Source organism: Humulus lupulus, chromosome 1 (assembly GCF_963169125.1).
Source record: "Humulus lupulus chromosome 1, drHumLupu1.1, whole genome shotgun sequence".
Taxonomy (NCBI): domain Eukaryota; kingdom Viridiplantae; phylum Streptophyta; class Magnoliopsida; order Rosales; family Cannabaceae; genus Humulus; species Humulus lupulus.
This window is the reverse complement of record NC_084793.1, coordinates 309,897,629-309,925,256: the sequence shown is the minus strand read 5'-3', so window position 1 is coordinate 309,925,256 and position 27,628 is coordinate 309,897,629. Positions and strand designations below refer to the sequence as shown.

Sequence of the window (27,628 nt, the reverse complement as noted above, 5' to 3'; positions counted from 1 at the left end):
GGCTTAAATTACAACAGTTGAATGTTTCTTTTGGAAATTTCTTGATCACATAAAAAAAAAGGTTGTTATGAACAGATTATGTAGGTCAGGTGTCTAAACAATGCAAATACACATGAGAAACCCTCCAACTTGTATCAAATCACCATTCTTTTTATAATAGATATATGCATAAATGGCGTGGCGTACTATATTTTGTATGTTTTATAAATCTTTAAATATTGAATAGACGTACTTTTAAGGTTCTTTCCAATATACGCATATCTTAATCACTCGAGTTCAGTACTAATTTGAATGACTTTTTTTTTATGACCATATTATTATGGCATGCAGGGTAGCTTTTTATTTTTTATTTTTTTATATTTGCGACGAAAATAATTAAGTTTTGCAAATTATAACACTTAAATATTTAATTCTTTCTTTTTGTAGTTAAAATACTTTCCTCACCGTTATCTATCAGGTTAGCGCTTATTGTGTTTTTAAATTGTACGAAAAATTCAATTATAAGCTAGTATTAAAGGACATTTAATTTGTCAAATATGAATGATAATTAACTGTAGATTTGATTTTGTTTTTGGTAAATATTGCTTATTATTATTAACTTCCATAAATGACATGCATGACACGCTTATACTCAATATATATATATATTTATATGATATGAATTTCCATAATGAAATGAATGGTAAAATTAAATGGCTTATATTTGATTTTCTTTGTGGCACTAACAATTATTCATATCATAATCAATTATTATATATATATTATTAATTTTATTTTTAGTAGTTTCCTCATTATTATTATTATTATTATATAAAAACGTTTGGAGGCAGAACCGGCTACATACTATCATCATCTTCTTTTCTCTTTCAAAATAAGAAAACTCTCTCTTCAACAGTTGATTGATATCAGTGGGTATAGGGCTATTCGCAATTTCTTATTGTTAGATTAATCAATTCGTTCATCTATATTCATTATCATTTCTCTTGCTAGGGCTTAATTAGCATCTTTTAATTAATTTGTTCACAGAGATAATATAAGTCTTCTATGGATCTGGGAACCAATTCAAAGCCAATGCGCTATTCTCGAGAGGTATTATATATGTTCTCTTCTTATTTTTAATTTCTTCTTTTATTGGTTAGATCGAAATTAATTAATTGCTTAATTGATTGTGATATATACTAATTAACATCTCTTGATCGATCGGTCTGGGTCTTGTGAATCAGGAATTTGCAAAACTGCGAAATCCACAATATTTTTATAGCAATACTTATCAGAACGATCCTATATATATTGAGAGTGAAATGAAAAACAAACTATTCTGGGAGCAAGTCGGGAAGTGGGAGGTATAATATTATGATATAATATTTTTACTAGTTTTTAATAACTTTTAATAATTAATGTATATAATAATGCTTGCTTTTATTGCTTTTGGTACATATATATCATTAGGGTTTCCATGTTGATGATTTTGATATTCCACTTGAACACACTGAGGTTATTATTGTACCATCAACAACCATATCATCAGGTGTGAAAGATGCAGCAAAATTTGCTCTGGAAGAGTACAACAAAGATAAGGTTAGTTAGTGTGTGTGTACATGTATAGTGTGTTTGTTCATCACTTGGCTAGAATTTTGGTAATAATAATATATATATATATATATATATATTGTCTTTGTCTCAGCTCGAGGCTATCAAGCTCAAGAGGATTGTGAAATGGAATAAAATGATTGTGAATGGAATGTGGTATTTTATGACATTGGAAGCAACAAATGGGTGTTTTTACGAAGCCAAAGTTTACCTAAGTCCTTCCTACCACGAAACACTTTCCAATATATTGGAAATTTTCAGGCTTGCTAAATTCTATCCCATGACTACTCATGACTCATGACAAGGACAAGGACAAGGACAAGGACAAGGACAAGGACAAGGACAAGGACAAGGGAATTTGTTAGTTTTTAGTTAATTGGAAAGGACTATATATATATATGGTACTCTTTTTTTCTTCTTAAGATACGAATTATAATAAGAATGTTTCATTTCATTTGTTTGAGATCATCGTTTACTGGCCTTAATTGTGTAGAACTAGATAATAGAAATTACAACAATTTACAGTATTATTCATTACATTTATATTTAATATTACATTAATATATTTACATTATTTTAATATACAATTTGCATCACTTTTTTTTTTTAAAATAATGTTTTATTTCCTGAACTTCCTTTATTAATTGAGAATATTAAAAAAAGTTTTTCTTTTTTAAACCACTAACTCCTCCATTTCTCATATCTCGTGCTAATAACGTACACAAATAAAAAATCAATTAAATATGGGTGAAATTTTCATACAGTTTTAGAACATTTAATTTTAATTCATATAGATAATATGCAAAACATTTAATTTAAAAGCATACATTCTATATTAAAAAAAACAAATCACTATGTGTAATTCTTATAGCTAGGTTTTATATCATTTTGCATCTTTGTTTTGTTCCATGAATTTTTTTTGACTAATTATTTTTTGGATCTATATTTTCTAAAATTATTCAAATTTTCTAATTATATTCAGTGAGTTAAATTAATAATTTCTCGACCTTTAATTTTTTTTCTTTTTTTATATATTACTTACATCTAACTTTTTCTTTTGTATTTTTTTATTGATTGTTTTTGTTGCACCCAAATTTTGAGCTATATTCTCACATCTTACAATAATATTTATAATTCAAGAAAAATTCTAGTTAATATAAGCTTGAGAGTTTGGTGAGAGCAGTATTAGGTTTGGGATGCGATCATGACCACAGATTCATATTATTCTCTAGTAAAAATGAGTATGGTAAGAAAAATATGGATAAGATAATAGTTAAATTGAGTAGCTATTAACATGTGTGGCCACTAAAAATGTTTTTTCTTATTATTATTATTATTATTATTATAGTGGTATGTTGGATTAATTGATAATAATTTCTTACGTACGTACTAAGTCAAAATTTTTGAACTGTGTATATTATTATTATTATTATTATTATTATTCGAGCTTTGACTTTTCAATACCCAAATCACATATCAATAAAGTCCACGTAACTGAAGATTGAAAAAAATCCTGATTGGTGACTCCATATCCTTCATCCCTTAATATGATATTTTTACTTACTTTATAAAATATATAGATATATATATATATATATAAATATATATATACATACAAAGTTTAAGCTATATGAATATTGTCTGATGATCATGGATCCATCAAATCATATATACTGAAAATGATACTATAATTCATCTAATTAGTTACGTACATTTGAAGTCTTCTAAAATCATGCATTCCATACTCCTAAACAAAGAAAAGAAACCATCTTTTTCAACACTGCAACAAAAGGAGATTTTGCGGCGAATATGCATATAATGATAGAATTTTAACAGCGAAAAAAATACTAGGCATGTATTGTTTTGGTGCGAGTAAATAAAAATTTATTTGTGACGATTATTTTTGCTGCAAAAAAGTTAAATAATCATGAAAAATATAGGTGAAAAGTTAAATAATCATTTATTTGAAATTGTTTACTTGGCCTTAATTGTAGCTTTACTGGTCTAATAGTAATTTCCATTATGTGCATGCATTATTTGATGTCACAGATAATCAAGAGCCAGCAATTAGTATCTAAAACTAATTACTATGATATCATTAGTACAATGAAAAGAGCGAGCAAATTAAGATGAATATATTTGTGGAATAAACAAATTAAACATCTCAATTACAGAGCAAAAAGTTTGAGATTGAAGACATCCTTAATGAATGATATGACAAAAGATAAGCAAAAAATGTAATCATTGTACATTATGAAGTACTGTTATCGGATTTTTCTTTAATAATAGTAGTCTTCCAAATCCTCTTCTACCCTACAAATTCCCCCAAGAATTTTGACAAATATATAATTCCAGTAACCATGTCCAGATTTGAGTCCTACACTATATCTCCTGCATACATATATAAAAAATAAAAAGTTAGATTATTTTAAGGGAATTTACTCATTTGGTACCCTATGTTTTTACAAAGTATTATTTTGGTACCCTCTGTTTTCAATAATGCTCATATAGTACCCTGTATTTTAAAATTATACATATTTGATACCCTAGATTCAGATTTGATAGATAAAATTTTGTCAATATGATCAAACTGTCATCAGTTAAATGTAATTAAATAATTAAATTTAAATTTAGAACTTACATAATTGACATCAGTTTGATTAAATTAATAAAATTTTATTAATTAAATTTGAGTTTATGGTACTAAATATGTACTATTTTAAAATACATGGTACCATATGAGCATTATTGAAAACAGAGGATACTAAAATGATATTTTGCAAAAACACATGTACCAAATTATTACCTTTATTTTAAACATGCCCTTAATTAATATAATATAATATATAGTCATGATGAATCCTAAATCCTCCTGCTAGTCAGCAAGAGGAAACATTTTATCTATATCTCTTCTATATAAAAAAAAATGCGTGGATAACGGAGAATTTTTGTTTTAAATGTGTTTTATTTTTTTTCGTTAACTTTAACAGAATATTTTTATATTTAACAATAATGTAAGCAAGAATATTTTTTTTTTATGAAACATTAATTTAATTTATAAAAATATTAAATATTTTTAAAAATATCATGAAAATATTTTTTTTCTCACATGTTTGTTATTGTCACAAATTAAAAGTCTAAATATTTTAAGAATGATTCACCATTTATTTAGTATTTTTTATGTATTTTAAAAGAAAAATAAAATAAAATAAAACTAGTATCTAGGGACCTAAATGATACGATTTGAAAATATTGGGGACCTAACTGATAGAAAATTAATTTTTAGGACCTAAGTGTTACAATTACCACCCATTACCTCCTTTAAACCAATTTTCTAAAATAATTTTTTTTTTTTGTTCTAAAATAATTTTTTTATATATTCTTTATTTTCTTTTTTATATTTATAGATTCTTAAGAGCTCCTTTAAATATTTTTTTTCAATTTTTTTTATTCACTTTCTTTTCTTTCTCTTTTGAAATTTATTAGATTTTCATTATTTTAATCAATAAAATATTTAAGGATATAATATTTAAATTAGATAAAGTAAGATTTGAGTGATGTATTTTAAAAAATAGACCACTCAAAATTTAGGTATTAAATTAAAAAGGAATGTGCCACCTTTTAATAAATAAATAAAAAATGAATTTAAATAAGATGTAGGAGAGGAACTGAGGAAGCAAGCAAGCAAACCGTTGTAATTGTTTGTTGGTACACAGAATTACGGTGTGCTGCGTATACACACAATCAATACTCTGAATGGCTTCTCCCGTAAGCCCCAAAACAAAACCCCGCCAAATCCTTCTCTCTCCAAACCTCTGCAACCTCCCAAACCCACCATTTTTGCTTCTCAATCTCTCACATTCTGAATCGAATCTTCTCATTTTTTAGGGTTTCCATTCGATTTTCAAAAGCTTCTTCCATGTCAACGCCTTTAACTTCCCACCTTTAGGTTTCTTCCGAATCCACAACCATGGCGGACTTCCGAGCTCTTTAGCTCCCTCCCTCCCTCCGTACCTGACCATACAGGAATTAGGGTTTGTTTGATTACTACAGGCATGGGGAAGAAGAGGAACACGGTTGTGGTTCTTTCATCGGATGACGAACGTGATCGTTCATCGAACTCGAGTCGTCCGCCGCGTACCAGGTCCAACTCCAAATTGAGCTCCACGGTTCCTCGTGCAAACCCTGCACGATCGAAGAAGCCTCGTCTTTCGGATTCTAGCGCTTTCCTGTTTAAAGATACTAGTAATTGGGCTGACGTATTTTGATTTTGGGTGCATTATGGTATGTGTATGTGCAAATGCTCATTTTGGTTTTTGATAAATGAATATACAAGCAAAATGGTTGATTTTTTGTTGTTGTTGTTGTATATGTTCTATACAAACAGTGGTGAAGTTCATTTCTTACTATGAGTTGTGAGAGTTGTGATGTCGTCTTTACTATGTCTTCATTAGATAAGTTACTGTACATTCATGCTCGTCGTCAGTAGGGAGATAACATGGGTCTTATTTGAATCTCATTTTCTTTTTTCCGTCTAATAGTCATTTTGGTGGGGAAAATCTAATAAGTTTATCGCACTCACGTATTGCAGATCAAAGGGTTTTGTGAAGATTTTAATGACGCTCCTACTGGGTTCAAGGTATCTGACTGATGGTATGCTTTTGATTGGAATTTCTCTGCTTTTTGTGGTGACTTTTTTCATTTATGTTTTTTCGGTCGTTAAAGTGGACGATGTTCTATTTTGCTATTATTTGCCCGGGGGCTGCAGGTTTCTACAACTGACTTCGGGCTTGAATTATAACTGTTATATTTTGGTTTAATATTTGGTTACTGTTTAAGCTTCTGTCTCGTTCATCTTTTATTTTTCTTATAGCCGAATGAAAATGGAAATTTAACACAGGTTCTGGAGAAAGCAACCAGAAAGAGTTATGGGTAGATAAATACAAACCCCATTCCCTTGAAGAGCTAGCTGTTCATAAAAGGAAGGTGGGCTTAATTGGCTTATTCCTTAAAGAGTTGTACCTGCATATTGATCAGCTAATTTTTGTCACTGTAATTGCAGATTGAAGAAGTAAAATTGTGGTTTGAAGAAAGATTAGGTTCTTCAAAGGTACTTATATCAAACATAACCTTATAGAAGTAACTTTGTTCTCATTATTATTTTGAAGGTTCTTATGACTGTCTTAATTCAGTTTGGCATTGTGTAGAAGACTAGCTTGTATTAGCTCCAGTTTGGAACCTTTTTTTAATACTTTTTGTACGAAATTCACCTATTTTCTGAGCATTTTCTTCATTATTCACAGGATGAAAACAATAGTAAGGTTATCGTCATCACTGGACAAGCTGGAGTTGGAAAATTGGCAAGTGTACATGTTTCATTTTCACTGGACAAGCTGGAGTTGGAGTTAGATATATGTTTTCACATCTTGATGGTGGCTCCTGTTTTTTGTTATGACAAAGTTACTTAGGTAACATTTGAATTTTGCTTATCAAATTGATAAGCAACTTTTCTCTTGGTAAAGTACTTGTACTATGCTTAAAATTATGAAATATGAAGTTTTTTGCTGTAGAAGGCTAGGCTAGACTTGTTGTGAAGGTCCTGTTACGTTATGCACTAAAGCCAAACTTATACTCGCTCTGTTGATGCTCATTCCTGCCCTGTTTTTTTCTCATATTATAGGCAACTGTTCATGCGATAGCATGTCACTTTGGAGCCAGATTGTGTGAATGGAACACGCCTGCGCCAATAATTTGGCAAGAACATCTACATAACTCCAGTACAGGTATTTAAAGAAAGTTTATTTAAGTGACAACTTGAATAGGAAACTTCACATGAAATATGTAGGAAGTTGATGCTTATACAAATTTCTGGATATTTTTTAATTTGGTCAACTTCCAGGGTTGCGTTACATGTCAAAATTGGATGAGTTTGAATACTTTGTGGAGAGAGTAAGGAAGTAAGGATTGATACCTCCAACTGAGAATATGGAGTCAAAAGAATCAGTCATTCTCTTAATCGATGATCTTCCCGTCACAAATGGTAAAGTAGCTTTTGGAAGACTTAGAAACAGTCTCTATCTTCTTGTGCGTTCAATTCAGATACCTACTGCCATATTAGTCACCAATTATGGCGAAGCTGATTCAGGAGACCACACAACACAATACCTGGAAGAACTTCAATTATCTCTTGAAAATGCTGGGGCTTGTAAGGTTACTTCCTTCCACAATATCATTTTCTTTTTCACACAGCGCCATTATTTATTGATTCTTACTGAGTGCTTACACGAACTATTCTGGAAATCTGAAGATTGCTTTCAATCCTATTACACATAATTCAACCAAGAAGATTCTTTCTAAAATATGCAGACTAGAGCAGTGTAAAGTTTCTGTGGACCAGATTGATCTCATAGCAAAAGCAAGTGGAGGCGACATCAGACATGCAATTACTTCTTGGATCGATGGTGGTGAAGATTATAAGCCCCAAACCTCATCTCAAAGGCCTCATCATAGCCACTTGCTCATCATGGAGTCATGGTCTATTGAATTGTATGGCTTATTATTATTGTTCTTCTCTTGTTCTTATATACTTGGATGGATGGTAGTGAATATCACAAGGCCCAAACCTCATCTTAAAGGCCTCATCAGCCACTTGCTCCTCAGGTATCAACCAAACCACCTATCTAATCTACTTGATTGGCTATACAACTTTAGAGACCACCTTCTTGATCATCATCATCATCAGTATGACCATCTTGATCTTATAGTATTAGAAATCAACTCTCTTGAACACAGTCATTCCTATCACTACAACTACTGTAAGTCACCTTTTTTGGTTTTCTTTTTTTATTATTGTGAGCACAATTTATTAAAAGTCCTAACAATCATTACATGAATTGGAACACACAACATTATGGAGTTATTGGCACCCCCAACCATAGCTGTGGTGAGTCATTTTTCAAGCCATTTTGGCATGAAGGCAGCAGAGTTGTTAGTTTTAGTCATTTGTTTATTCTTGTTCAAATGATGGTCAGTTTGTGGGGCTAGTGTTTAGGGTGACCAAGTGGCTCAAAAATCTGATAATGGGTCAATAATCGGAGATTCAAAATTGAATTTAACAGAATACAAAAATGAACAAAACAACATGTCAACATGTCAAAAAATGTGTAGATAACGGAACTTTTTTGTTTTAACGATGTTTCATTTTTTTCCGTTAACTCACTACAAGAAAAAAATACTTTCAATAAGACTGAAAAAGTATTATCAAATATATACCATAACACTTTTTGATGTGTTAAGGAAATCAGTGTTATAGTAGGTTAGGCTTTGTTTTCGTATGGGCAGTTACGATTTATTAAAATATTCATTTGGAGTTGGTAATCCCATTAATGCGCTGATGTCTCCCATCACATTTTTTATGTTTCTTCTCCAGTGGATTCCAGAATTCACTACAAGAAAAAACATTTACGATAACTCTCAAAAAGTGTTATCAAATGCAATTTATAACACTTTAGCAAGTGTTAAGTCTGCCCATGTTATTAAAAACAACATTATCAAGAGCAAGGATTATAAACAACATTATCAAGAGGTGTAAAATTCAATCAAGACCCAAATTCTATGTCGCAGCAAAACAAAATGAACCGAATTCTAAGATGCAAACCACATACTTGATATATATTATTTATAACATAGAATTCAAGTCATCTTAAAATATGACTGAAACATGTTTCATGCAGGTAAAAGTGTCATTTAGCCAATACCTTGAACATCTCTTCTGGATCATCATTAGTGAGCATCTGAATAAGTCGAGCAACAGAATTTTGCTCCTCATTGAAATCATCTTCATCAATCTATAGATGAACCAAAAATATAAATTCATATCCATTTATTACACTAAATAGCAACAGATCATAAGGTTATGCAGCATATTTTATAAAGTCAAGAAAATGACTAGGGCAGATTACAAATAAAAAATCATAAGGTTATGCAGCATATTCATTGTTGACTATTCAGTCAAATGTCCCAATACAACACGTCTGACAAAAGATACAAAGTAGCTATTGATGATAGGAGACAAAAGGAACTTTGTCAATATGAAACTACACCACACCACACCCATCCTTGACAAGGTTTACATATTTGATAGCAACTTATAGTAGCTTCGAGGCTACCCAAGATCCTACCTAGGTTAACATATAAATACCCACATCTAATTTTAAACTTCAAGGCTACACAAGATTTTACCTTCCCTTCCCAATGGCATTGCTCAATTTGGAAAAAGCTTCTACTTGCAAGAACTCAGGCAACACTTCTGAACTTGAAGCAGCATAATTTGAAAGCCTTTCCGTCAACTGGGATAGCACTGTCTTGATATCAAGAGATGGCTGGGAGACATTAAGTTACACAAGTCAATACCAAAATGTAAATCAAATACATAGGAAAGTTGGTCCCATAATTCTTTATAACATAATAGACTTTACTGTGCATAGTTTCGGTATAAAGGCAGTATCATGTACCATTCAACGCTTAACATTCAAATAATTGTCTCTTTGTTCAATATAGACTTCATGCATGCATATACATTTACAGAAACTTGAACCCTACACCACTCACACATTCACTCATCCACCCAACCACTTGAGCTAGCCTGAAGTGGCACCAATTACAAATTTTTTATTAAGAAATTCTTCTCATAATTCATATTAGTTTCTGTTTATGTTTGATAAGACTGATTAAAAAAAGCTTAGTTAAACCAAAGAACCAGGCATCTAGATTCATAAATGTAACTTTAAATATGCCAAAGTAACAAACAAATTGGAGGCAATTTCTCAGCTGTAGACTTTTTTGTCAAAGAAAAACAAACAAACAACAAGGACCAAGGGCCAAGGGTGAGTGAATTGAAAGTCCCCAATATGCTTATGAATAAGAGTAAGAATCTTCAATTTTAAAAAAGCGTTTGCAAAAGATATACTGCAAATTAAAGGGGAAAAAATACCTAGAATTAATCAAAATGGAAATAATGTCACCTACCTGATAAGCTGGGGGCAGGCACCCAACAATACATCAAGAGTTTGTAAGTGATACTCATCAGGGAATACTTGAATTATGCAATCCATCAGATAGAATTGTGCAATCTCATCTTTACAATTGACAACCTGTCAAAGTGGCAGTTTACAGTAACTGTAAGCATCCAAAATGGAATTAAAAAAAGACAATAATAAAACTGAATAGAATAGGTTAACCTGCTCAACTCAAGGACTCTAGGAAGAACAGATTCTTTGTACATCTCGAGATCAATTCCCTCTATCTGGCTGAGGGCATGCAAGTTCTTCCCAACCTATAAAAGTAAAGAGGAACAAGAGACAATCCTTCTGTGTTAGTAAATTGCCTTCTTCGAGACAAGGCCAATCTCCCAGCAACTAAAATGCTCATTTCATTCAAGATAATAAACCAGCAATTACAATTACAATTACAATTATTCTACTTATATGTCTATGCAATTGACACAAGTTCTCAGCAATTGGTTACAAACATCTCACTCACTCTCAGTGACCCAGCTTCAGCACGTAGTCCCTCAGCCAACCGGGTCTCACTCGTCCACGCCTGCTCCGAGCCGTCCCTGCCTCTACTCGGTCGAGTGCAGCTCCTTCTCCCCTGTTCGGCTTACTATTTTCTTCCAGCACCTCTTGCCGAGCCACTCCCTTTTCTTCCAGGCAGCTGGGCTGCCTTTTCTTTTGTTCCTGGGCTGCCTCCAAGTTGAGTTGTATTGGGCCTATTGTCTGGGCCTCTCTAACATTCTGTAAGTGGACGCCCAACATGTAGAGAGTACAGTACAATTGCAGCAAAACCAACCAGCTATACAAGATCACGTAGCTTGCTCCGCTCTTTCTCCCGTTTCTCCTTTTCCCGGGCAGGTCCCTGCAGACCAGAAAGCCCGATAGCAACCCTCAACTCAGGATCAGCTAAGAGTATGAATGATTCACAAGCACTACAACACCTGCATGACCAGAAATCATGCCCTCATGATAAATTTACCTTCAAGACATGCAAGCATTGTGGTACCTATGCATGTCCAAACATGAGAGCACCATAATAGTATCAACCAACCTGATGTTGCATCCGCACCCAAAGTTTGTTCATCTCCGTGAAATTTTGAAGTACAAACTCCACAGCATCCACAACGGTGTCTGCATCACTACAGAAGTCAAGGCAGAGATCAGGTCAGGTCAGGTTGGTTTGCTCCGTATAATATTTTTGTAAAGTATCTACTAGCAGAATTACGGGAAAGAGCTAAATTTCCTTACCCTTCATATTCAGAACCTATACCAGGCAATTTGTCCCTGCTGACTTGAGAGAGGTAACTCCTTAAGAAAAGCCCGCCCGCGTACAGGATGCTGGATTCCCCGGCACATTTCCACGAGATCTTTAAGAACAATTTAAACGGATCCTTGGCAGGAGCTTCCTTAGATCTGATATAAACGGATCCAACTGTGCTGTACAGAGGAAACTCTAAACCCTAAGATGGGTAAAATCTTAATGCTACAACTGAAAGTTTAAGGTCGCATGGGGGCAATCAGAATCGGGCAACAATTTAAGAGAACTACTCGATTACCAAAATTACACTAAAAATAACTTAAAACTAAAATAAAGAAACCAAGGAAAGAACTATTTTATACACAACACATCCTTTATGACTGATTATAGAACACAGAATTACACACAATGAATACTCTGAATGGCTTCTCTCGTAAGCCAGCCAGCCAGCCAGCCACAACACAAAACCCCGCCAAATCCTTCTCTCTCTCCAAACCTCTGCAACCTCCCAAACCCACCATTTTTGCTTCTCAATCTCTCACATTCTGAATCTAATCTCCTCATTTTTTAGGGTTTCCATTTGATTTTCAAAAGCTTCTTCCATCTCAACGCCTTTAACTTCCCATATCTTTAGGTTGCTGCAGAATCCACAACCTTGCCGGTAGGTCATAAATATTATGCATCTAAATACATATTATGCATTTAAATAAGTTTCCTTTTTTTATTTATTTATTTATATATATATCATAAATGGAAACTAATTAAATACAACGGTCATATAAGAACTTCATCCGAAATCATTAATCTCCTTTTTTTTGTAATGGAAACTAAATAGAACAAACGGTCACATATAATACTTCTACTTCTATGCCAGCCAGGTGAATATATATATATATATATACATATGTATATATATCATAAATGGAAACTAATTAAATAAAACGGTCATATAAGTATACTTCTAAGCCAAGCAAGTAAATGAAACTCGTATATATATATATATACACACATATGTATCTACATTCACACCACGAAGTGAAGATAAGCTTCATCACTCATCATGGATGGTGAAGATAACCCCAGAGGCAGACCCAGTAAGCTTCTCGATCATCCCCATTTTTCTTTCTTTCTTTCTCTCTCGTGATATTATATATATATATGTTCTATCGATACCTATATATATATATATACACTACTGTTTTCTTCTTTCTTTCTCTCTCGTGATGTTATCTCTGATACCTATATATATATATACACTACGTACTGTTTTTTTTCTCTCTCGTGATGTTATATATATATATATGTTCTATCGATACCTATATATATATATATATACACTACTGTTTTCTTCTTTCTTTTTCTCTCGTGATGTTATCTCTGATACCTATATATATATATATATATATATACACTACTTTCTTTCTTTCTCTCTCTCGTGATGTGATATATATATGTTCTATCTTCTACATGCTCTCTGATACATATATATATATACACTACTATTTGCTTTCTATATATATGTTCTATTTTTATCTCTGTGGTACACCAAAACCTATATATATATATATATTATGCATGCATATATGCAGCCACGAAGCTAGAATTTATACATTAACAATTAATATATTTCAAATATTCATATACAATTTTTCTTGTTTTTTCTATCAGCCTATATCGAAAATATAGATCCTAGTATCTATAATTCTTTGGGACCTGTACCAGCTCAAGGGCCAGCAGGTAAGGATCATAATATCTTTATACACACCCATTATTATTATTATTATTATTATTATTATTATTATTATTATTATATGCTATATATATATATATATATATGCAGTGTGCTAGATTTTGTTTGGAACTAAATTGTATAAATATATATATATATTTTGAGATTCCAGTGTCCACTGTAATAATACCATTTTCTTTTTATTATTATTATTATTATTTTATAAAATGTCAACTATATATATATGTATGCATGTTTGAAGTGTCTACTTCATTTAATTAATTTGTTTCTATATATAGAATTTAATTAATTATACAACTAATGGTTTTTTGAAAACTCGTGATGTTTTGCATGATATTACACTGCTGTTGTTCATATCCAATTTATATATTTATAGCAAGTAATATTCTTAATAAAAATTAAGAAATAAATTTCAACCTAGCTAATAGCAATTTGTTTTTTTTTTTTATTAGACGCAGTGGAAATAGATCATAGCATCTACGATTATTTGAGTCCCATACGAGATCAAGAAAACACTCGTAAGTATTATAATATTTTCCTTTTTTTTTTTTAATTATTCTATATATACCTCTTATTTATTCTATTTTTTTTTTATTCTAGCCTTTGCAACAGTAGCTTGCATTGAGGCACTTGTGGCTCAACACTACAAAATTAGAGTAAGATTATCCATACAATTTTTGGTGGATAATTGTTATAAGCCGATAATGGAAAATGCTGAGAATGAAGATGAGAATAAAGATAAGGGTGCTCCATTCGAAAGAGTAGTAAAATTTATCAAAGAAAATGGGATATGCTATGAAGCAGATTATCCATATGTGGGAGCTCGACGAGAAGGTTTTGTACCTCCAAATCATGTAAGTAATATATTTTCATTTTGTTTATAATATATATATAGAGAGAGAGAGAGGGAGAGAGAGGAATGTGTCGTAATTTATAGTTATATATATAAATTTTTGTTTTTACAGGAAGGAATGGATAAAATGTTTCCACTTGCTGAGTATAAGGAAATGCACGAAGAAGGTGACATCCAGAAATGGCTGAAGAGGGCTCCGATGTTAGGAGGATTTGACATTGATGACAATATGACATGTGGCTCCGCTAATTGGGTAAGAGAATATTTTGTTAATTTTAATTTTAATGTTATATTATTAAGTGTTTTAAAATAATCTAACTTTTTTATTTTTTTATATCTGAATGTAGAGGATATACTGTAGGGACACAAATCTGAAGTTTATAAAGCACTGCATGGTATTGGTAGGGTGTGGACGTGGCTACTGGATTTGTCAAAATTCTTGGGGGCATGAGTACGGTAGAAGAGGATTTGGAAGACTATTAAGGTGCAAAGAGAGAAATCCGATAAAGGCTTGTGCATTGCAGTTGCGGGCACTCAATCAATTATGCCGAGGAGGGAAACATGACTTCATAATGTCCCAACTTCATCACAATGATTACATAATAATTTAGTTAATTATTGTTCTTATTTTGTTGGCATTCAGATTTATTTGGGTTTATATTAGGTCAAAAATTCTCATAACAATATTGCTTATTTTTGGTCCTATCATTTTTTGATACTTCAATCTCAAACTTTTTTGTTCTGCAATTCAGATGTTCAAATATATTGATCTTAATTTGCTATTTTGCCTTTTTTTTTTTGCTCGTGTTATTTGATCTTTTCATTTTAATTATATGATAGTTTTACATACTATTTGCTCCTGATTTGAAATATCAAATAATGCATGCACATATAATATAATGGAAACTGCTCTGTCTAAACTCAATTATATATGCTAAGAATGATGAGACTAAATCCCATTTGTTTTTCAATTCAACAAAACTTCTAACACAATTAAGGCCAAGCAACAATCTATAATAGGTGACAAATTAAATGTCCTTTAATACTAGCTTAATTGAAATTTTCATACAATTTAATAACACAATATTTGATTTAAAATCCTCTCTCTATATGTAATGCAGAATCATACATTAATTCTATAATAGGTGATATATATTTTAAAAAAAACATTTACATCCTAACACATATATAACAAAATAATATCAACTTTATTAGTTATTTTTTTATATACCGAGATATTAATATTAAATAACATAAATAACCAATATTATTAATTAATTTATTTTCTAATTAATCATACCAATTATAATTAAAAAAAGAAACTGTGAAATCTTAGAAAGGGATAAATGATTAGTTTTTATTTTATTATTATTATTATTATTATTATTATTATTATTATATTTTTAACATGATTAGTAGCGTTTGATGTAACTTTTTAGTGTATATCCAATAGTTTTTATTACACACTATTTTTTTTATTATTATTTAGTATTCAAATTACACGATTGAGATTGAGAATATATATACTATATGGTATCTTTATACCAAAACTTTTATTATTCCACTAACTAGTATCCAACAATACTATTTATTTAGGAAACCAACACTTTCAATTGATTCCAGTTTTTATTTGGCAAGTTATATATATATATATATATGTTTTTTACTTTAAAATCTTGAGAAATTATGGAGTAAAAAAAATAATGTTTGGTAGGACATTTTATTTTGCATTCTTTATTTTGTGGTATTTATAAGTTTATATTGTCAATTTTTTCTAATAATCAGTGGCGGTTTTGTGGACATGAGTGTAATGCTCTGAATTCTCCGATGTGTTTAATGGCGGGATTAGTAGGCTGGGAGGGCCATAACTGTTTATTATGCCATTAAACTAGTTTATGCTTGTTATTGTGAATTATATTATAATATAATGTTAAATACATGCATGTGGGTCCACATTTTATTACACGGGTATTTTGGTAATTTGGCCCGCTGAGGGCATATTTGTGTATTTTGGGCCATGTTGTGATTAATTAATATAGCCACATAATAAGGTGGATTTGTTCAAGCTATTCGGCATGAGACGACCTTGGAATATTGATTAGCGGTTTAGTCATAACAGGTTTAAGTCCAGTGCTCGGGTTGAGTCTCGGGGTGTTTATAATGATTAGAACGTGACCGGTAATTAGTGGGTAACGGGATAAGAATATTTGGTATTTGGGAATATTGAGATTAGCGGGAATTGGAGAACGTTAATTACAATTAACGGGATAGGTTGGAAAGGACAATTTTGCCCTTGGGGAGACTTTAGAAACTTTTAATGACCTAGGGGCATTAAGCTCATTTGGCTTGGGTTATATTTGACTTTGGTTGGCTGAAGAATATACAGAACAAAACAGAGTAACTCAAAACCTCTCCCGTACATCACCTTCCCTCTACCTCCCTTTGAAGTTTTTGGTCCCAAATTGAAGAATCAAGCTAGGAAATCAAAGCTTGGGGGTTATAGACTTAGTTCATCTATTGAGGAGGATTCAAACCAGCTTGAGGTAAGAAATTGGCCATGAATTTTAAGCTATACTCTGTTTTTGGTTTAAGTTTTCAGCTTATGATTTTCTTGAGGATAGTTTGAATTAATGGAAGTTTTGATTGGTGTTTAACTTGGTTTTTGATGAGGGTGTGATATAGATGAAATTTAGGGGTTGAATTGGATGTTTGGGTGATGTTTGGGATTGATTTGAAGGGTTGGTTTCAAGGAAAAACGAAGGGGAGGAAATCTGGTTTCTTGTTGTTTTGCATAAAGAGTCGCGACACGACTATGGTGAGTCGTGGCCTGTGTTGATTTATGGGGAAGATCCGCCTCTGTCTGAGGGGCGAGCCGCGGCGCGGCTAGGGAGGGTCGCGGCCCATAGAGGCATTTTTGGCCAGAAATGAATTTTTGACTTGGGGATTCAAGTCTTAGGCCTCGGGATCGATCCTACTACCCGATTTAGTAGTATTCGATGTCTCGGAGGCTAGGTTTTGGTTTGGGAACCTTTGTTATTCATTTTATTGATGGAATCCCATATTTGGTTATGACCAGGTCACCGCTAAAGGACTTAAAGTCAGGTCGTTCTTATATTAATTCTCGCTCGAACTAGAGGTAAGAAAATGGAGTAAGAAAACAGTGTAAGAATACAACTGCACCCTGTATATGTATATGACATGCGTGATTGTTATTGAGGCATGTTGGTTGATAAATGTGGACATGGATTGCATATTATATGCTAGTGAATATTGTTTACCTGTGTATAGCACTGACTAGTCAGGGATACTGACCTAAGAGTCAGAACCGGCATAAGCGTCCTGAACGCAGGGCCGAATGAAGATTAGATCTAATCGATATCAGCATTGAATGACTCTATGGCATTAATGCTGGACCGACCCTAAGGTCGATGAAATTTATAAGCGCTTTTGCTAGTCTAAGACTAGTTACTCAGAGCCAGGGCATATGGCCCCGGGGACTATCTGTCACATGGCTAAGGAACGCTGTTCCATAGTTATGACTCTAGAGTCATGAGGAGGGTTATGTTGGTGACTATTCACCATGCACCTATCCTATCTAAGCTAGTGAAAGGATCACTTATCTATTAAGCCCGGTGACCCTATCGTCACAAGGTTAAAGGAAGTTGTACCCACTATTTTGTGACTTTTGTGACTGTCACCTATCTGGTTGGACTGCTAGTTCTGAATGATTATTATGATCATTGTTGATATTATATCATGTTATATTGTGTTTTATTGCTGGGCCTTGGCTCATGGGTGCTATGTGGTGCAAGTAAAGGGAAAGAAAAGCTCACCCAGTCGTGAGTGGAGAGCTTAGGTGGTGATGTGTACATATGCGGCCGCTTGACCACCACGGCCAAGGCATTCTCAGAGGAACTAAGGGGTTTACCCTATTTTTGCCGCTTAGATCGGCGGGATTTGAAACAGTAATGACCATTTTGTACTGAGAACAACTTGTAAATGTTTTGATTAGCTCTGCAGAGCAGTTTATAATGAAAAATATCATTTCCTTTTTATTGGTTTTCTAACTTAACCTGATAATCACACTTAGAGCACGTTTTTAACCAAAGGACTCGGGTAGCGGGTCAAATTTCCGGTTCACCGTTCACGGTAACTGCTCCGGGGTAACCGGGGCGTTACAATGAGGGGCCAAGAGCAAAAAGATTTTAAATATTATATTAAAAAAATAATTTTCAAATAATTTTTTTAATGTAAAATAATCTTCTTCTCTTTTTCAAAATAAAAAAACTCTTTCTTCATGTCATTGTGATATCAGTGGGTATATATATAGGATTTTAAATCAATTATTGTGTTATTAAATTGTACGAAAAATTCAATTATAAGCTAGTATTAAAGGACATTTAATTTGTCAAATATGAATGGTAATTAACTATATATTTGATTTTGTTTTTGGTAAATATTGCTTATTATTATTAATTTCCATAAATGACATGCATGACACGCTTATACTCAATATCTAGTATATATATATAAAACAGGAACAAGTTTGTTGAAGAAAAACAGGAACAAGTTTATTAATTATTATATATAATAATATAATTAATTATGGGATTATTATGAAATTATTGGCACCATCCGTACCACAATGGGCTGGGTTATTCATTATTTTATTTGCTGTTTCTGCTCCTGTAATTCTTCATTTTTGAATTCAGAAGGCCTGTTGTATCCTGGGGGATTACTTTGTAAATCCTTAAGGACAGTGTCTTGTTTGCACGCCTCAGGTGTTATCATTTTATTGTTATAATTTTTCTAACAATCTTAAGGATTTATGGATCCCAATGCTACTATTGCTGCTACTATTGATAATACCTCAGGTTCTCTTCCTATTGGTGGTACTCCTTCTGTCACTGCTGCCATCAATGGAGATATATCTTCTGGTATTGGAGCAATCAATCTATCTGCTCCTTCCTCTTCTGTTGCTGCTGTTCCATTCTCCAAGCCCTTCCCTGACATTTCTAAAATAGAAATGTTTGATGGTCAATTTTTTAAGAGATGGCAAGAAAGAGTCTTTTCACTCCTTGATATACATGCTGTTGCTTGGGCACTTTCTGAAGAGAAAATAGACACCAATTCTGATGCTTGGACTCATGCCAATAAGGTATGTAGACACACAATTTTAAGTACTCTTTCTAATGATTTGTTTGATGTCTACTGCTCTTACAAGGAAGCCAAGGAGATATGGAACTCTATGATTGCAAAGTATACCGCTGAAGATGCTGGAAAACAAAAGTTTGTAGTTGGTAATCTTGATCGTTGGAGGATGGAGGATAACAAAGACATCAAGGTTCAGATTAATGAATACCACAAACTTAATGAAGATCTCAAGGCAGAAAACATTATCCTACCAGAAATTTTTTTGACTGGACTATTGATTGAGAAGCTTCCTGAATCCTGGAAAGAATATAAGAGTCACCTAAAGCACAAGCACAAGCAGTTGTCCCTTGCAGATTTGATTACTCACATCATTATTGAAGATACTAATCGCAAGGAACTCCAAGCTACCAAAGCAAGAGAAATGGCAGCAAAGGCAAATTTGGTGCAAACTCAAAACAAAAATAAAAGGTATGCCAACAAACCCAATCATTCAAATAACTCTGATTACAAGCTTAAAGCTAATAACACCACTTCCTTTAAGAAAAAAGGGAGTTGTTTTGTTTGTGGAAAGCCAGGTCATCATGCACCTCAATGTAGGAAAAGGGTGAGAAATGACAATCCTCCTAAACCAAATGCAAATTTGGTGGAAGGAGATGATACTATTGCTGCGATCATTTCTCAAGCTTATCTTGTGGCCAATGTGAAAGAATGGGTGGTAGACTCTGGTGCTACTAGACATATTTGTGCTAACAAAGATGTCTTTTCCTCCTATAAACCAGTAGGGGATGGAGAAGAACATGTGTATCTTGGTGATTCTCGAACTGCTCAAGTTCTTGGTAAAGGAAAAGTTGTTCTTAAACTCACATCTGTCAAGACTTTGGCTCTCAATGATGTACTTCATGTTCCTAATATAAGAGCAAATTTAATTTCTGTGGCTCTATTAGGAAAAGTTGGAGTTAAGGTGTCATTTGAATATGACAAGATTGTAATGACCAAAAATAATATATTTGTGGGGAAAGGCTATTGTAATCAGGGTCTTTTTGTATTGAATGTTTCTGATGTTATTAATGAGAATGCATCTTCTTCTGCCTACTTGGTTGATTCTATTGATTTATGGCATGCTAGACTAGGACATGTTAGTGTTAGTTATATAAATAAAATGCAATCTCTTGGTCTAATTTCTGGAGTTAATAATTTTAGTCTAAATAAATGTGAAATTTGTGCTGAAGCTAAATTAACTAAGAAGTCTTGTAAATCTGTTCAAAGAGAATCTGAATTGTTAAGTTTAATTCACACTGATTTGGGAGATTTAAAGCAAACTATGACAAGAGGTGGGAAAAAATATTATGTGACTTTTATAGATGACTTTTCTAGATATGCTAAGGTATATTTACTTAGAAACAAAGATGAAGCTTTTAATATGTTTTTATCTTATAAAGCTGAAGTAGAAAATCAATTAAATAAAAAGATTAAGAGAGTTAGATCTGATCGTGGAGGTGAATATATTTTGATAAATGATTTTTGTGAAAAAGAAGGAATAATACATGAAGTAACTCCTCCATATTCACCTGAATCAAATGGAGTTGCAGAACGAAAAAATAGAACTTTAAAAGAAATGATGAATGCAATGCTTATTAGTTCTTGTGCACCTAATAATCTTTGGGGTGAAGCTATTTTGTCTGCTTGTCACTTACAAAATAGGATTCCATATAAGAAAACAGGTAAGTCTCCTTATGAGCTATGGAAGGGATACAAACCTAACTTGAAATATTTAAAAGTGTGGGGGTGTCTCGCTAAGGTTTTGTTACCTGATCCTAAGAAAAGAAAGCTAGGTTCTAAAACTTCTGATTGCATGTTTATTGGTTATGCTATTCATAGTGTTGCTTATAGATTCCTTGTTGTGAAAAGTGATGTGCTTGATTGTAATACTGTTATTGAAACAAAGAATGCTGAATTTTTTGAAAATATTTTTCCTATGAAAACTAATTCAGTTTCTCATGTGCCTACTGAAAATAATTTTGAAAATTCTTTTGAAGAGCTTAGGAAAAGTAAAAGGCAAAGGAAAGAAACTTATTTTGGAAATGATTTTTATACTTATCTTATTGAAAGTGATCCTTTAACTTATTTTGAAGCTATTTCTTCATCTGATTCTTCATTTTAGAATGCAGCAATTAACACTGAAATTGATTCCATTATTAAAAATAAAACTTGGATTTTGGTTGACTTACCTCCTGGAGCTAAACCTATTGGTTGTAAATGGATTTTCAAAAGAAAGTATAATCCTGATGGATCTATTGATAAATATAAAGCTAGATTGGTTGCAAAAGGTTTTACTCAAAAAGAAAATGTTGACTATTTTGACACTTTTGCTCCTGTTGCTAGAATTGCTTCAATTCGAGTTTTAATTGCTTTAGCTTCTGTCCATAAACTTTTGATTCATCAAATGGATGTTAAAACTGCTTTCTTAAATGGTGATTTAGAAGAAGAAATTTATATGGTTCAACCTGAAGGATGTGTTGTTTATGGTCAAGAGAATAAAGTGTGCAAATTATTAAAATCTTTATATGGCCTAAAACAAGCTCCTAAACAATGGTATGAAAAATTGGATCAAGTGTTAAAATGTGATGGTTTTTCTTCTGTAGAGGTTGATAAATGCATATACACTAAAGTTGTTGATAACAAGTGTGTAATAATTAGTCTGTATGTGGATGATATGCTTATTTTTGGTACTAATATTGACATTATACTCAATACCAAAGCTTTCCTTGCTTCCAAGTTTGATATGAAAGATATGGGTGAGGCAAGTGTGATATTGGGTGTTAAAATCATAAGGAAGGGTGATAGTATAATGCTATCACAAGAACATTACGTTGAGAAACTTCTTAAGAAGTTTGGACATTTTGATGTCACACCTGTGAGTACCCCTTATGATGCTAATACTCAATTAAAGAAAAACTTGGGAGAGCCTATTGCTCAATCTGAATATGCACAAATTATTGGGAGTTTGATGCATTTAATGAATTTCTCTCGACCTGACATAGCTTATGCGGTATGCAGATTGAGTAGATATACACACAATCCCAATCGTGATCATTGGACTGCAATAGTCAGACTGATGAAATATTTGAGAGGAACCATGAATTATGGTATCCTGTATAGTGGATTTCCCGCTGTATTAGAAGGCTACAGTGATGCTAACTGGATCTCAGATTCAGATGAGACAAAATCCACTAGTGGTTACATATTCACTCTAAGTGGAGGTGCAGTTTCTTGGAAATCAACCAAACAAACTATTATTGCAAAATCCACTATGGAGTCTGAATTTGTAGCTCTAAAGTTGGCTGGAAATGAGGCTGAGTGGTTGAGAAACTTCTTAGCAAATATTCCATTGGGCATAAAACCAACACCTTCTGTGTCTTTGCACTGTGATTGCCAAGCAGCAATTGCTATTGCAAAGAATAAAACCTTTAATGGTAAGAATAGACATATTCGTCTAAGACATGAAGTGATCAAGCAGCTGCTAAAAGATGGAACTATATCCATTGATTATGTGAAGTCAGAAGTGAATTTGGCCGATCCTCTGACTAAACCATTGGGTAGAAAATTAATTAATGAAACATCGAAGGGAATGGGACTTAAGCCTATTTAAGATATTAGCAGTGATAGTAACCCAACCTTTTTGATTGGAGATCCCATGAATAAGGTTCATATGGGTAACAACAAGTTGCTTGCTAATACTGCTAGCACTAATTTTGTCCCTTCCTAATGTGTGAGAAGTGCTAGACTGCATAATTGTGAGGATGAGCTACTGTGCTCTTAATGAATTTCATATCCATTATGGGTGGTGTATTAAATGCAGTATACACTTGATGAAATCACCTATATGAGTGTGGAGTGGGGCCGCTCCTATGAGATTGTGGCATAATTTCTAGAGCACTCATGAATTACCAGGCACGCGCACGGCCTATTTGCGCAGCACCGCGTCAAACAGCAGAATTGTGGGAGTGTAATGTGATTGATAAGATTATAATTTATATCAAAGAGTATTGGTTCATAGAAGCTAAATGTTTCACCAATATTCTATTTATTATATCTTATCTTTCTAGAACTGGTTCATAGTCCAAAAGACACCAGATTCAAAGCATATGCACTTATGTTTTTAACCCAGCAAAATTATTTATTTATTTAGTTTTAAATTCCTTTTGAAATAGGGGATTGTTGTAAATTATGTATATAATATATATATATATAATTTATATTCCAAAAGGAATCATACACGTATGAAAGAAGTGGTGGGTTATTGACTTAGTTTTATTTTTAGTAAATGCTTTCCTAATTTTTTGCAACTATTCCCTTTTTACTTGTCACTAAATATTGTTCCTATTTTTATGCAACTACTCATTTTTATTCTCCAGAGTAACGTTAAGAGTAACGTTAATGCTCTGTTTTATATATATATATAGTAGCTGATATATAGATAGAAAAATACTCATATATACAGATACGATATATAAAACATATTTTGGTTGGGTTATTCATTATTTTATTTGCTGTTTCGGCTCCTGTAATTCTTCATTTTTGAATTCAGAAGGCATGTTGTATCCTGGGGGATTACTTTGTAAATCCTTAAGGACAGTGTCTTGTTTGCACGCCTCAGGTGTTATCATTTTATTGTTATAATTTTTCTAACATAAAACAGGAACAAGTTTGTTGAAGAAAAACAGGAACAAGTTTATTAATTATTATATATAATAATATAATTAATTATGGGATTATTATGAAATTATTGGCACCATCCGTACCACAATGGGATGTTGGTCAATCATAAATATCTAGGGTATTACACCAGTTCGTGGCTTTCGTATGCATAGAACTAATGAGCCAATCTAATTTGTTCTAAGTTGAAATCTAGTATATATATATATATATATATATATATGATATGAATTTCCATAATGAAATGAATGGTAAAATTAAATGGCTTATATTTGATTTTCTTAGTGGCACTAACAATTATTCATATCATAATCAATTATTATTATTATATATATTATTAATTTTATTTTTAGCAGTTTCCTCGTTATTATTATTATTATTATTATATATAAACGTTTGGAGGCAGAACCGGCCACACACTATCATCGTCTTCTTCTCTCTTTCAAAATAAGAAAACTCTCTCTTCAACAGTTGATTGATATCAGTAGGTATAGGGCTATTCACAAATTCTTATTGTTAGATTAATCAATTCGTTCATCTATATTCATTATCATTTCTCTTGCTAGGGCTTAATTAGCATCTTTTAATTAATTTGTTCACAGAGATAATATAAGTCTTCTATGGATCTGGGAACCAATTCAAAGCCAATGCGCTATTCTCGAGAGGTATTATATATGTTCTCTTATTATTTTTAATTTCTTCTTTTCTTGGTTAGATCGAAATTAATTAATTAATTAATTGCTTAATTGATTGTGGTATATACTAATTAACATCTCTTGATCGATCGGTCTGGGTCTTGTGAATCAGGAATTTGCAAAACTGCAAAATCCACAATATTTTTATTGCAATACTTATAAGAACGATCCTATATATATTGAGAGTGAAATGAAAAACAAACTATACATGGAGCAAGTCATGAAGTGGGAGGTATAATATGATATAATATTTTTAGTAGTTTTTAATAACTTTTAATTCATTGGTTGTTGTATATTAATTAATTGTTCTTAATAATTAATGTATATAATGCTTGCTTTTGCTTTTGGTATATATATATATCATTAGGGTTTCCATGTTGATGATTTTGATATTCCATTTGAACACACGGAGGTTCTTATTGTACCATCAACAAACAAATCATCAGGTGTGAAAGATGCAGCAAAATTTGCTGTGGAAGAGTACAACAAAGATAAGGTTAGTTGGTGTGTGTGTGTACAACATGTATAGTGTGTTTGTTCATCACTTGGCTAGAATTTTGGTAATAATATATATATTTATTGTCTTTGTCTCAGCTTGAGGCTATCAAGCTCAAGAGGATTGTGAAATGGAATTATAATCAAATGATTGTGAAAGGAATGTGGTATTTTATGACATTGGAAGCAACAAATGGGTGTTTTTACGAAGCCAAAGTTTACCTAAGTCCTTGGGACGACGAAACACTTTCCAATATATTGGAAATTTTCAGGCTTGCTAAATTCTATCCTATGACTACTCATGACTCATGACAAGGACAAGGACAAGGGAATTAGTTTTTAAGTTAATTAGAAAGAACTATATATGTACATATATATATATATATGGTACTCTTTTTTTCTTCTTAAGATACGAATTATAATAAGAATGTTTCATTTTATTTGTTTGAGATCATCGTTTACTGGCCTTAATTGTGTAGAACAAGATAGTAGAAATTACAACAATTTACAATATTATTCATTACATTTATATTTAATATTTACATTATTTTAATATACAATTTGCATCACTTTAAAAAAAAAAATGTTTTATTTACTGAACTTGTTAGAATATTATTTATTTGGTATATAAAATCAACTAATTGATTTAATATATTAAAGTCAATATTTAATTTATTGACAAAATATTTTAATTAATGGTCAACATTGTTTGTTACCTGATTTTGTTGTTACCCGATTTTTCATATCCCAACTGATTGAGGAAATATCTCAATCTGTGGCAGAGACTCTGATGGTAAGTCTCACTCTATAAATATAGAGTACCGGTCCCCAAGCTCGCTGCTCATTCTGACTTTCAGTAACTCCATCTAAAAGAGTTAGTGAGAGCTTGGAAGCCCGTGTACTCGTTCTAACTTCTGTTCTTTTTCTTTTCTAGATCTAAAGCTAGATCGAGGTTATCAATAGCAATGACTGGAGGTATACAATATTCGATTCTTTTTGTATATGTTCATTCTATATATTAATTCCGCCTACATGTATATAGGATTGATCATATGCCCACTTTCATATTAATTCTAACATTTGGTATCAGTCGTCAGTCTACATCTCTGCCTTGCTAATTTTATCTGCATATATATTTATTTGATTTATATATGTCTTCATATTCATATTCATATATATATATATACATATATCTACGTTTTTTTTTGTTGGCCTACATTTAACAAAATTTCTTTTGGTAATTTTATTGTTTTTGTATTATTTTGTGTTTACATATATGTTATATCTAACATATTTTGGCAATATAAACAAATTATACACATATATTTTTTTATGATTTATAGATGTGCCTATGTCTTCATCTATACACATATATTATATATTCGTGTATATAGTTTTATATATTGTTTGAGGGCCATATTCATAATTTTTTATTTTTTTTTTATTTTGATAGAGAGTTTTAATGTCTCATATTTTTTGATTTTTTGTTTCAAAACTAATTTTCCACATAAGTACCATTAGAAATCCTTCAGATTATTTTTTCTAATGATCTATGTTTCCAAATCAAGTTTTGAGAATCCAAAATCAGTTTTGCAACCTTCATGTACCCGGTTATGGCCAAAAATAATTTTGATATTAAAGTTCGATTTTTTGTTGTTGTTTAATCAATCTAACGTCATGAATCTCTTTAGACATGAATTTCGAACCAATTTGGACAATAAATTTTATCTTGCCAATTTAATTAAAACATATAATTTTGGTAAATTATATATTTGGAAATTAATTAAAATGTGCACTTACTTGATTTTGGTGTATGGTATATTTCTTTTATTCATGCAATATTAAATAATTGTGCTATTTTAATAATGTAATAAATTTTTACAATTAAGTTTGTGCAATTATTTTATTAATTCACGAAATCAGTAAATGATGTTATTGTCTTATTAAGCATGATTTTTTCTGCCATTAAGTATATATATGGAATTATTGTATTTTCGTACATATAATTAATTATACTAATTTGTATGATTATTTTGTTCTTATTCATGCAAAATTTATTTTGAG

At 31.8% G+C, this 27,628-nt stretch overlaps 1 protein-coding gene, 1 long non-coding RNA gene and 1 pseudogene across 12 annotated transcripts; 2 read left to right on the top strand and 1 right to left on the bottom strand.

The window, feature by feature from the left end:
* The first annotated feature begins 48 nt into the window (after positions 1-48).
* Positions 49-26,013, top strand: LOC133812874 (multicystatin-like). 7 transcript variants are annotated; one of them, XM_062246706.1, is made up of 5 exons: positions 49-457; positions 1,027-1,089; positions 1,224-1,343; positions 1,450-1,578; positions 25,664-25,896. In XM_062246706.1, exons 2-5 carry the CDS (start codon positions 1,045-1,047, stop codon positions 25,874-25,876), a joined length of 507 nt encoding a protein of 168 aa, XP_062102690.1. In that variant the 5' UTR covers positions 49-457; positions 1,027-1,044; the 3' UTR covers positions 25,877-25,896. The 7 variants fall into 7 exon arrangements, with proteins under 7 accessions (XP_062102690.1, XP_062102689.1, XP_062102688.1 ...); XM_062246705.1 differs by lacking the exon at positions 49-457 and adding an exon at positions 475-908; XM_062246704.1 differs by lacking the exon at positions 49-457 and adding an exon at positions 475-912.
* Positions 5,198-8,553, top strand: LOC133812877 (cell cycle checkpoint protein RAD17-like; annotated as a pseudogene).
* Positions 8,686-11,999, bottom strand: LOC133812878 (uncharacterized). 5 transcript variants are annotated; one of them, XR_009884038.1, is made up of 8 exons: positions 11,892-11,998; positions 11,695-11,782; positions 11,131-11,584; positions 10,830-10,924; positions 10,618-10,742; positions 9,832-9,971; positions 9,348-9,437; positions 8,686-9,035 (listed from the first exon to the last, which is right to left on the bottom strand). It is a non-coding gene; the product is annotated as an uncharacterized LOC133812878 (long non-coding RNA). The 5 variants fall into 5 exon arrangements; XR_009884040.1 differs by lacking the exon at positions 8,686-9,035 and having other exon boundaries at positions 9,141-9,437; positions 11,120-11,584; positions 11,892-11,999; XR_009884037.1 differs by lacking the exon at positions 8,686-9,035 and having other exon boundaries at positions 9,144-9,437; positions 11,892-11,997.
* Positions 26,014-27,628: the final 1,615 nt, after the last annotated feature.

What these genes read in the sequence shown, in the direction of transcription:
- LOC133812874 (XM_062246703.1), top strand. Translation starts at nt 24,995, where the DNA reads ATGGATCTGGGAACCAATTCAAAGCCAATGCGCTATTCTCGAGAG. An exon ending in CAATGCGCTATTCTCGAGAG is followed by an intron (nt 25,040 to 25,181) that starts GTATTATATATG and finishes CTTGTGAATCAG; the next exon opens with GAATTTGCAAAACTGCAAAA. An exon ending in AAGAGTACAACAAAGATAAG is followed by an intron (nt 25,566 to 25,663) that starts GTTAGTTGGTGT and finishes TCTTTGTCTCAG; the next exon opens with CTTGAGGCTATCAAGCTCAA.